Below are 12,258 nucleotides of genomic sequence, written 5' to 3'. Positions count from 1 at the left end.
CACTTTTATTATATGTAAACTTTTATATAAATAGCATCATATACAAAATCTCCTCTTTCAAACTTTTTACTTGATGTTAAGTTGTCATGATCCATACCTGTTGATACATGTAGATCTACTTCATTTTAACTGCTGTATAGTACCTCATTATATGAATATGTCAGTTTATATATTCATTCCCTACTGATGGACTGATAGGTTGTTTCCTATTTTTCATTCTTATAAACAATGATGCAATGAACATTCTTCTACATGCTTCCTTATACATACATGTAAATCTATCTCTAAGGTGATTATCAAGAAGTAGAATCGTCAATTCATAGAGTATTAATATATTAAGGCACAAAGTTACTGTAAGATCACCCCCAAACTGAAAAGACTTCCATCCCAACAGCAGTCATGAAATTCCATTTCCTTCTGCTCATGGAAAATGCTATTTTTACAGGTAAAAATTGTAGAAGTATAAAATGATAGCTGATAATTGTTTTAAATGTCATCTTCCCTGATCAATAGTAAGTTGAGCATCTTTTCAAATGTTTGTTGGTTATCTGAATTAACTTTTCCTGTACATCTATTAATCCTTTTGCCATTTAGGGGTGATGCTTTTATCTCATTAATTTGTATACTTTATAGTTCCTGAATAGCAATCCTTTTGAGATTAGAAATCTTGTGAAACATCTCTTAGTTTGTGGCTTATAACTTGCAGAGTGGCTTACAGTGTTCTTGTCATATATCTGGATTTTACTTTTTCGTATGGGAATAAAGTGGATATTTTTTATTTTTAACCATTTATTGACAAGTCCATCCATTCCCACACTAATTCATAATGCTACCTCTAACATATACTAAGTTCCCAGAAATATGTGGGTCTGTTTCAGGGCTCTGTAGTCTATTCTAATGGTCTATTTGTCTTTTCTAGCACTGATACCACACTTAAAATAAATATAACTTTATAATGGATCTTGATATCTGATGGAGAAAGCACACCACTTAAATCTTCCTCAAAATTTCTTTGGATATTGTTGGCCCTTTATATTAATTTCGAGATCAGCTTGTCCAATTCAATATAACCTTGGTTGTATTTGACCAAATTATATCTACATATCAACTTGCAGGGAAACAAACAGCCTGACAATACTTAATCTTCCCTTTCATGAACATAGTATAGTTTCCCATTTCCCACAGCTATCTTTTACAGCTTTTAATAAAGATTTACGTTTTTCTCCATAAAAGCATTATATGTCACTCATTAGATTTATTCTTAGATGCTCAAAGCTTTCTATTATTATTTTGAATGGTATTATTTTTAAAAATTAGACTTCCTTATTGATTTTTGCTGGAATATATAGGAATAGCACTGACTTGGGTGCATAAGTAATCTCATTATATTTTATTTGTTCTAATATGTAGTTTATATGTAGCTTCTTTTGAATCTTTTATGTAGCCAATCATATAATCTTTAGCCAATCTAAAAGTATAGAAAGGTGACATTCTTGTTTTGTTCCTAACTCTTAAGGGAATAAGCCAAGTATTTTACCATAAGAATGTTTGCTATAAAGTTTTAGTAGATACCCTTTATCAGATTAAAGAATTTCCCATCCATTCATGGTTAACTAAGAATATTTTTTGTTTATTTTTGCTTTGGCTTGTTTTTAAGTTTGGCTGTTGAGTTTTATCCAATCCTTCTTTACTGATTTATTAAAATGATATTTTTCTCAGTAATATGTTAATATGGTGAATTTTAAAAAAGAATAGTAAACCTTCTTCACATTCTTGAGATAACTCCAAATTGCTCATAATTTATTTATGTATATAAATAAATTATATATCATATAAATAGATATGATATATATATATTTAGCTACAATTGGATTTCATTTAGGATTTTTGTACACAGTCCATGAATTTGATTTACAATTTTCCTTTCATACATTATTCTTGTCTGGTTTAGGTATCAAGATTACACTAGACTCAAAGTGAATTGTTTTGTCTTCACTATTTGCTCTCTAGAACGGTATCTAGAATGCTTTGTGTATGATTATTTCATTCCTTCCAAAGTATTATTTTCCCTTAGGCTCTGAAGCTGTTTATATTACTTGGCATTGACTATTTACTTCTATTAATACACATCAATAACCAAGTTCTGACTAAGGAAACCTGGGTAGATAATGAATCTATCTTTCTGTATATATTGGGTTGTCCAAAAAGAACGAACTTTTTGGGCAACCCAATAATTTCTTCAGTTCATGACCCTAAAAAATAGGCAATTGAAGCATTTTTTTTTCTAATTTTCATTTGGAAGTCTAATATTAATCTACTTAAAAGAAAAGGAGAATCAACTTTATTATTTCTCATAATTATTAGTTATTCAAAGAATTACCCCAAAGACACTGGAAGCAAACCTCATTTTAGCCTCATTTCACCACAGAACAAATTCAAGTTGCAACATAAGGAGCTTACTTTAACTACAAGAAAAATTGTCCACTAAGCTGAAAATTTATAGAGGGCAGTTAGAGATCCTCCTAAGCTGGATATAGATTCTCTTTTAATTCCTTTAATATATCAAGGAATGAATGGACAACAGTTAAAACCACCATAAAAATAATTACCAGATCATATGAAAAGAGTCTAAAAGAAATCTCCAGATCTATCGGACACTGCTATTAATCTTTTCTTATTATTCTTTTAAAATAGTTTCATGCAAGTATGATTCTGTAAGGAAATTATATAAGCTGATGTTTTATTAATAATTTCCAAACAAGTATGAAAAATATTAGTGTAGACTGAAAAGATGTTAGTTTTGTCAAATTTGGGCAACAGGACAGTACTACCAAGCATGGAAGGTTCCAGTGCAAATTTGGGAGGTGCTAAGTGCTTAAGAGCACTCACTCAGAAGACACATGAGCCAGCATTCAAATACCAAACCTCCTGTTACTTATTTACTACTGTCTGGTTTGAGAAAGTGACTTAGTTTTCTTATCTATAAAAATCTCTAATTTATTACTATGCCTAAGTAAGGTAATATATGTTACCTTATACACAAGGCTGAAATAGCTACATATTCAGACTGATACTTTTCCCAGACCTGTGAGTAGAGACTGTGAAACTTATGTTACTGTTTTAGCAAAGACCCAGAAAGTTGAATTCAGTGAGAAAGGAGAATATGGTTACCTGGAAAGACAGGCTTTAGTGACAGCACTGTGAAGATTTTCGTTAGGGTACTGTGACAGCCGACGAGAAATCCTCAACAGCTGTCTGGTAGAAAGGGATGCTGCCAATGACTGTGCCTACCAAAAGGCAAAGACAGGCTGTTAAGAGTCTTGTTTCAACTTGCTGAAAAGTCCCTTTGGATGGGTATCATAGCAGAATTCAATATTCCTAAGGACAAGGCCAAACTTAAAAGAAATATGTACTGTTAATGAATTACAAATAAAATAAACAGAAACCAATTTACACTTAAAACATCCTTAAAGACATTTTAAAAAAAATTCCATAAAAACTATTTATTAATTAAATTCAATTAAAGTACTGTGTATACATGTTTTTCTGGGGGGGGAGGAGGCTGGATGGAGGTAAGATGTTACATTGTACAGATGGAACCTGACTTACAAATAGCCGTTATGTACAATTAACCATTTGTTCATTTTTTTTTTCCTGCTTACACAAAGCCAAACTGTTAAGATGGCCAGAAAATGCTTACAGTTTTAAGTAAATCTATGACTTCTGAAATAGAAAAAAGGAGTTGTGGACAATTTAGGCTTCTGATCATAGAGGTGTCAACCAGTTTTCACTTGGGGGGCAGCTTACAGTTTGGAATCCTTCTCTGACACTGTCAGAATAATTTCCCTTTGTGTTCTTACTCTTCCCCAAATCCCATTAATAGAGCTGCTAGTATAGAACTCAGGACATGGTAAGTACCAATGAATATTTGTTGACTTGAATTTGAAATTATCTTAGCAGGCAGCATAATGTAATACTAAAGTTTATAAGCTTTGGAGTCAGACAAATCAGTCTTCCATTTATTAGCTGTGTGATTCTGGTAAGTTTCTTAATCTCTTGAAGCCCCAGTTTCCTCATCTTTAAAATGGCAATAATAATGGCTTCCCTTTTAAGGTGTTATGAGGAGTAAATTAGAAAATTATTCTAAAGCATTTAGCAGATGTTGGACACATATGGGTGCTCAACAAATGGCAGCAATTTTTTTTTTTTTTTTTTGGCTGCGTTGGGTTTTCGTTGCAGTCAAAGGGCTTCTCACTGCAGCAGCTTCTCTTGTTGCGCAGCAGACTCGAGGCACACAGGCTCTAGTTGGTGCACGTGGGCTCAGTAGTTGCAGCATGCGGGCCCTAGAGCACTCAAGTTTCAGTAATTTTGGTGCATGGGCTCAGTAGTTGCGGCATGCACGCTCTAGGGCACGCGGGCTTCAGTAGTGGTGGTGCGTGGGCTCAGTAGTTGTGGCTTGTGGGCTTAGTTGCTCCACAGCATGTGGGATCTTCCCAGACCAGGGATTGAACCCATGTCTCCTGCATTGGCAGGCGGATTCTTAACCACTGCGCCACCAGGGAAGTCCAGCAATTATTATTCAAAGTCAGCCTCTTCAAAATGAAAAAAATCTAACAGAGGAAGGGAATGGGACCTACACATTAGTAGGAATCTAATGCATCAGATTATTACTGGCCTAATGTCTAACTAAGATCAGCAGCATTAGAAGACAGTGGTTTTCACTGAAAATCAAGAGAAGAGGAGAACTTTTGAAGTAAACTGGTCCACTGGTGGTGGTGGTGGGGAGGCACAGAAGAGACCAGGGTGAAATGTCACAGAGTCTGACAAGGGCAATAAAGTGGCCCTGAGCTCCAGAGGAAACGGAGAAGGAGACTCTATTAAACTAACCAAGGATTCAGAATGGATGGTAGGAGGATGCCAAAACTACACTACGTTGTTTGTTCCTTTTAACACTTCGCTTAAGCCCATCTCTGTACATCACAAGGAAGCAGAAAGTGAATTGGTTTCTCCTTCCTCGTGTATTTCACAGCTCCATGAGATGTTGGTCTGCTGTTATTAGCATTGTATTTCAGTTACAACATGGGTTAAACACTCCTTTGGGGACTAGATTAGGAGCATGACCACCATTTATGACATATCCTTTTTTCTATTAAAAAACACATTCTAAGTTACAAAGAACTCATAAGCAAAACATTTGATTCAGACTTCTTCAACAAATTTGCATTCTAGACATGGAGACAATACTTAAATATAAGAAAGCATAAATTGCAATTCAAAATAGCATATAATTTAATGCAAAAATAAGTGGAGCACTTGACAAAACTGCTATAAGGGCTTAAAATGTTCAAATGGGTAGCAGAAATGCTATGAACAAAGGCATGAACGCAACAGGAACAGAAATACAAGCAGAATGTGAGGAAACCAGCCCAGCTTTACTAGAGGGTCCTGCTGGAAAGCTTGCTCCCTAATATCAAAGACCCGTAAATCACATTTTGAGGAGTTTGGCCCTTCTTCTAAGGGCAATAGGACTTAGTAACATGATTTTAGAAAGACTAACCTGGCAGGAATATGCAAAGTAGTTGAAGGACAGAGAAAACTGAGACAGGAATCAGAAAGCTACTTCAGTTACCTACTTACAAAGAGATAAAGTCCTACAGTAAGGTTACTGGCAATAAGAAGGGGGAGAAGGGATCAAACAAATGTTTCAAAGGACTTGGCAACTGATGGATATGAGAAAGAAGGACGGATGTGAGAAAGTAGGAAGAATTAAGGATAAGATTGTTTCAGCCACTATGATCGAAAGTATTAGAAGTTAAATATGACTTAGCAATTCTCATCTTAATATTTGAGACCATGAAAAATTCCTATTTTAATCATGGAAAATGTATGACAAATGACTCCAAGCAGAAGATTCTTATGACAAGAGTCCTATTAAACCATACAGTAACTTTCCAGGTTACAAAATTCTAATCTAATTCCAAACATAACACTGAATTCAGGCTTCATATTTCATTCCAGTGATCAGTAAGGACTTCTTATGAGTTTAAAAAATACCACATCAGTTGATAATACCAAAATGCTTTGCAATAACATCCAGGACTAAATCAGAAAGAAGTTTAGGTTGAGCCACTTACATGTTGAGTAAAGGGTTTGGCTATTTCTGTTCTCACGTTATTACCAACTGAAAATTGAGAATGTACTTTTAATTTAAAAATCCTAATGTACTTAACACTTATAATATCAAATTTCTAACTGCAGTTTTATCTTGCAAAAAAAGGGTGAGGATGTGAGCACATTCCCTTAGTTACCATGGTTATTCAGTTTAAGAGAACACCTCAAAGGTTTTTTTTGGATTAACATGATTAATAATAGTAATTCAGCTTAAAAATATGAAAGGTCTTTTCGAAAATTATTAAAAATAAATTTTCTATTTTTCCTCTTAAAGAATTATTTCTTTTATGAAAATGTAATGTTCTCTGGGAGAGAAAACTCCAGGGAAATCTATTTATAAATTAATAACTAATTAATTAATTTATTCATGTACTCATCAAACATTTGTTAATTTTCTAGGATGTGCCAGGCACCAGGATGGGAAATAGCTGGTGCAAGGACGCTCTGACCCTCCTTTGTCCCCCTGAAAGCAGGAAATGAATCTCCCATGAAAAAGATACCGTCCCTGTACCAGGAGGGTAGAAAGCATCCTTATCACCAGAAATAGGAAATTTAGGACTGAGAAGGCTATATAAACAAACCTTGTTTCTTCTTCACTTAATTACTACCCCAAGCCCAAACTTCTTTGTGTTGTCAATTCTTCAGAATTTTATTGTTTCTTTGACTAAAAGGTATAAAAGCTACCTGCTTTGGTCACTTTTTTGAGTTTCAGATTTTTATGGGGCTTCTGCGTGTACAAAATTAAATTTGTTGTTTTTCTCCTATTAAACTGTCTCATGTCAATTTAATTATTAGGTTAGCCAAAGGACCTAGAACAAAAGAAGGTAAAAGTTTCCTGCCCCTATAACATCCCAAAATGTAAATACAATCCGAAATAGAGAATCAATGAGGAAGAAGAAGTTAGAAGCTGAAGATAAAGTTGTAGGCATTAACACAGAGGTGATACTTGAAGCCATAAGAATACATGAGATTGCTCAGCACAGGAGACAGAGAAGTAGACCCAAACCTCCTGGAATACCCAAGTACTCCCCTAAAGTTAAAAGTTGTTTACTATGACACCAGCCATGAGGAGCTTAAGATACATACATAGAAGAAAGCATAGCATAAGGGATAAATATATCAGCTTAAAAAATAGATTTCAGGGCTTCCCTGGTGGCGCAGTGGTTGAGAATCTGCCTGCCAAGGCAGGGGACACGGGTTCGAGCCCTGGTCTGGGAAGATCCCACATGCCACGGAGCAACTGGGCCCGCGAGCCACAATTACTGAGCCTGCGCGTCTGGAGCTTGTGCTCCACAACAAGAGAGGCCGCGATGGTGAGAGGCCCGTGCACCGCGATGAAGAGTGGTCCCCACTTGCTGCAACTAGAGAAAGCCCTCGCACAGAAACGAAGACCCAACACAGCCATAAATAAAATAAATAAATAAAAAGAATAAAAGAATAAACAGGAGCTGTTGTTTAAAAAAAAAAAAAGGGTGCCGTGATCAGATAAGCATGGGAAGCTCGGCACACTCTATGTCTATGGCCCTTTAAAAAAAAAAAAAAAAAAAAAAAAAAAGATTTCAAAGCACTGAACTCTAAGAATATAAAGCAGCAGCATGTCAACAACAGAAAATCCTATGGAAAATAACCCAGACTTACTGTTGGATCCTGTGTCTCTCTGAGTTTGTGTGTAAATGATAACAATTTGTCCAAAGCTTCCTGAGGCATATTTGGGACCTATTTTATAAGAGAATTAAGGAAAGAAAGAATAAATTAGGATATATGAAAAATCAACCAGAAATTATGGCTACTTATCAAACAATATTAGAATTACATTTTTTGAAATCTCTGATTATAGGTATCATGTTTAACCTGTGGATAAATTTGCTTATTCATCTTCTCAGGAAACACTTCTGCCTCTGCTTTCTCTTTAAGAATCAGGTAAAAACGATGTGGTACATATATACAAATGTATACTCCTCAGCCACAAAAAGAATGAAATAATGCCGTTTGCAGCAACATGGATGCAACTAGAGATTACCATACTAAACGAAGTAAGTCAGAAAGAGAAAGACAAATACTGTATGAGATCACTTATATGTGGAATCTAAAATATGACATAAATGAACCTATCTATGAAACAGAAACAGAATCACAGACATAGAGAATAGACTTGCCAAAGGGGAGAAGGGTGGGAAAGGGATGGATTGGGAGTTTGGGATTAGCAGATGCAAACTGGCATATATAGAATGGATAAACAACAAGGTCCTTCTATATAGCACAGGGAACTATATTCAATATCCTGTGATAAACCATAATGAAAAAGAATGTATATATATATATATATATATGTATAACTGAGTACCTTGCTGTACAGCAGTAATTAACACAATATTGTAAATCAACTATACTTCAATTAAAAAAAGAAAAAGAATCAGGTAATCAAAACCAGGCCACTCTTCATTTACAATTCCATCACCAGGACAAAACTGAAAGGAGCCTCTAACCAATTAAAAATTGGCATAGAGTGTACCCATAAGAAACTTTTCATATATTATATCCTTTTTTGTTAGCTTCAACTCTAATTTAGGCACTTTTCTTACTGAAACCAAACTCCTTCATTTAGTAGTAATCTTATATCTATGTCTACTAAGAGATGTAAGGTATCCTTGTATAAAGGGCGGATGCTCAAGCTTTCCATTTTTTCAAGGACTTTAAAACCACATACCTGGGGGGTGGGGAAAGGATGGATTGGGAGTTTGGGATTAGCAGATGCAAACTATTATACAGAGAATGGATAAACAACAATACTGTATAGCACAGGGAATTATATTCAACATCCTGTGATAAACCATAATGGAACAGAACACAAAAAAGAATGTATACATATGCATTACTGAATCACTTTGCTGTACAGTAGAATTTAACACAACATTGTAAATCAACTATACTTCAATAAAATAAATAAATAAAAAAAAAAAACCACATACCTGAGGGGCATGATCTATTTATCAATGAACTCTGAAGAACAGTTGCCCCAAAACATACACTGATTGCTTTTAAGTACACCAATTTTAAACTAATTAAATATGTATTTGTATTGAATAATAAGAAATTTTTACATAAATAATAACAAGTTTAAAATTTTAATTTAAAAAGAGCAGGAGTTGTTACAACAATGACTGGTATCATGTGACTATTTCAGAAACAAACTGCTCAGGGTTTCTTTGGGCATTTAAGTATTTGGAACTTTTAAAATTTGAAGCTCTATTCAGTACATACTCATTTATTCTTTAAATCAATCCTGTGATGTAAGAAGTAGTATCATCCCCATCTTCAGATGAAGAGCCTGGTTGAGTAATTTACCCACGTTCTAGAAGCTAATCAGTAGTGGATTTGACATTTAAAGGCAAGCTATTTGACTTTAAAGCCTATGCCCTTATCCACAACCATGCTCATAAGACCTAAAATTAATTAATTCATTCTGGTATTTCAAAGGGGATGAGTGCATTTATGTAAAAAGTTAATTATTAGTGATCTAGAATAGTACTGTCCAATAGAACTCTCTATGATGTTGGCAATGTTCTTTATCTATGCTATCGGCCACTTGAAATAAGACTGAGAAAATGAATTTTTGAATTTGATTTAATGTGGCTAGTGCTACTACACTGAATACTGCAGTTCTAGAACTCCAAAAGTGCTAAACAAGTGCTTGGTTAAGGCAGACACTGCAATAATAGTTTACATACACTACAAGCCACTAGACAACTTATCAGTTAAGTATAGGATATATTACAATCCCGAGGGGACCAGGACTACTTAGTATTTTCTACAAAATCTAAGGAACTAAAATATATTTGGCCTCTCCTAATAGTAGGAACTTAAAATTTAGTCACCTTCGGCTGAATATAAAAGGAAAAGGAATCCCCAAACTGCTTCCACATGAGGGAAACGGAGAGATAGCCTACATTCATGGTTCTCAAAGTGTGGTCCCCAGACCAGCAGCTGTCAGCATCCCCTGAGAACTTCAGAAGTGCAAATTCTCATGTTCCATCCCAGAACCACCGACTCGGCAATCTGTCATTTAACAAGCCCTCCAGATGATTTTGAAAAATGTTGACATCTGAGAACCATTTTATGAGGAAATCTGGAAATTAACAGTGAGAAAAAGCCCAAAATATCCAACTCTGCTCAAGCAGGTGTCACAAAGACCTTAAAAAGAGAACAGCTGAAGGCAACAGGCTAGAGCTGGCCTCACTCTTACCATTTCTTTAATCACTTGCATTTCTTCACTTTTGACAAGTGGTTTCATGTAATGGAAAAAGAACATGGTTAAGAATTCTGGTCCCAGCCACTGCTGTGCCGTGCTTCCAGTAACAGGGGGTTCTGCTAAGGCGATGATTCTGAAGGAGGGGTGGACAGGAAAAATCGATCTAAAAGGAAAAAAATTTTTTCAAAACATAACCTTTTATGTTAGAAATTAGGTCATGGTAGCTAAAGCCTAGGCAATAATAAGGCTGTACTACAGTTAAAGCTATTATCCAAAGAACAAGCTTTGAAAAAACAAGTCGGGACATTCTAAAAACCTAAGATTAAAACAAAAGAAGAATCACCAACCATTAATATTTATGATGTACCACATCCACTGATGAAACTCCATCCCTGGTACAAACCACCGTTTTGGATATGTTGTTACACCTACGATAAATTTTCTCCATAGTCCCTTGAAACATAACCCCAAACAGTCCATATTTATTTCATAGGTCCACTGTCTTTACTCAAAATCTCCTGTCTTGCAAGGAACCCACTCTACGTCAACCATAGAAATACCAAGAAGTATGATTCAGGATAAGAAGACTTTTTATAATATAGACAATTTAAGCAGCATAAGGGATTGGATTAAAATTAAACTTTGGATTGGCAATAAGAATACTTAGGTCTTAAAAAGGTAGAGAAAAGTGAACTTCTATATAATTCACTCTTTTGTCATTTTATAGGAAACCATATGATTTTTAAAGTAATCTCTTTGATAAATCTCTGCTAGGGAATCTGAGGATGTAAATATTCTAGGACACACAGAGGAATAAAGTAAGACTTCCCATGTTTTGTGAAATGACTTGAGTAGTTTTTGAAGAAGGAGCTAGAAACCGTTTATCATGATCTAATCATGAGTAATATCCTCAGTTCTTATCAATTTTCAAAATTGCAGTGCAAATAGACCTTTTGAGGGTTATATCATCCTTGCTGAGAAAGGAGAGATGAAACTCAAACACTTGCGAAGATCTTCAGAAAAACAAAAATAAAGGGACCTAAATGGCATTTCTTCATTGTCGTTAACTATTGTGGTAGAACTCAAGTTATGTGACTGGGCAGTGAGAATATCAGGAGATAGGACATGTGTAGAGAGAATCAAATAAATACTCTGAAGATTTCAGATAAGAAAAAGTCCTCCCAATAGAAAAGGTAGGTCCACTGAGTCCCTGACTGCATGATCTGTACTTTTAGGGGGCGACAGCATAATTTGTAAGTCAGGGAAAAGCAATTTTTAGAAATGGTCATATGAAAAGTCTGGATGAATTCCTAAAAGCTACCAAATACCATTTCATTTCTCTAGGTAGGAAAAAAAAAAAAAAAAAGACTTCTTTTTCCCAAGCATGGCATGGGGATGATCTGTTCAAAGGAGTTGTTCTAGGAAAACAGGGAAGGATAACAACACAGATAATGCCTGAAAGTCCTGAGGATAACACGGCCACTCATGATTGCTAGTAATTAGACAGTCACCTAACAGAACCTGGACAGAGAAAATTCTATGATCTGAAAGCTAAAAGGAAAGGTTATTCCATTTTCCACTTCTGCTGAGTGATTTGCTATAATCTAGAAAAGTCTGCTTCATGGCCCAGCAACAGATGTTGGATTCATCCGTGATCCTCCTCTCTCCTAGCTGGGACAAAAGAAGGTGGCAGAGACAGAGCCTGCTTATTTGTGCTTTGTTCAAAATTAAAGCTGCAAATGTAATTTTTTACTCAAGACAGTGAGGGATACTAAATTAGGGAATAAACAAAGCCAAAATCCAATAAGCAAGCCAAAAGAGGAAGTCCAATTTACACC

General features: G+C 35.2%; 1 protein-coding gene across 4 annotated transcripts in view; it reads right to left on the bottom strand.

The window, feature by feature from the left end:
- The window catches only part of VWA8 (von Willebrand factor A domain containing 8), a 370,485-nt gene that overhangs the window by 226,506 nt on the left and 131,721 nt on the right, over window positions 1–12,258 (bottom strand). For 3 of the 4 annotated variants that reach the window (XM_036831946.1, XM_036831948.1, XM_036831950.1), the window contains 3 exons: window positions 10,415–10,583; window positions 7,810–7,887; window positions 3,172–3,287 (listed from right to left, as the gene is read on the bottom strand). In XM_036831946.1, the coding sequence (XP_036687841.1) occupies window positions 3,172–3,287; window positions 7,810–7,887; window positions 10,415–10,583 (363 nt within the window). The remainder of the gene's footprint in view (window positions 1–3,171; window positions 3,288–7,809; window positions 7,888–10,414; window positions 10,584–12,258) is intronic. The other variant, XM_036831947.1, reaches the window with a different exon arrangement.

This window comes from Balaenoptera musculus, chromosome 18, assembly GCF_009873245.2.
Source record: "Balaenoptera musculus isolate JJ_BM4_2016_0621 chromosome 18, mBalMus1.pri.v3, whole genome shotgun sequence".
NCBI classification, from domain to species: Eukaryota; Metazoa; Chordata; class Mammalia; order Artiodactyla; family Balaenopteridae; genus Balaenoptera; species Balaenoptera musculus.
This window is presented reverse-complemented; position numbering and strand designations above follow the sequence as displayed.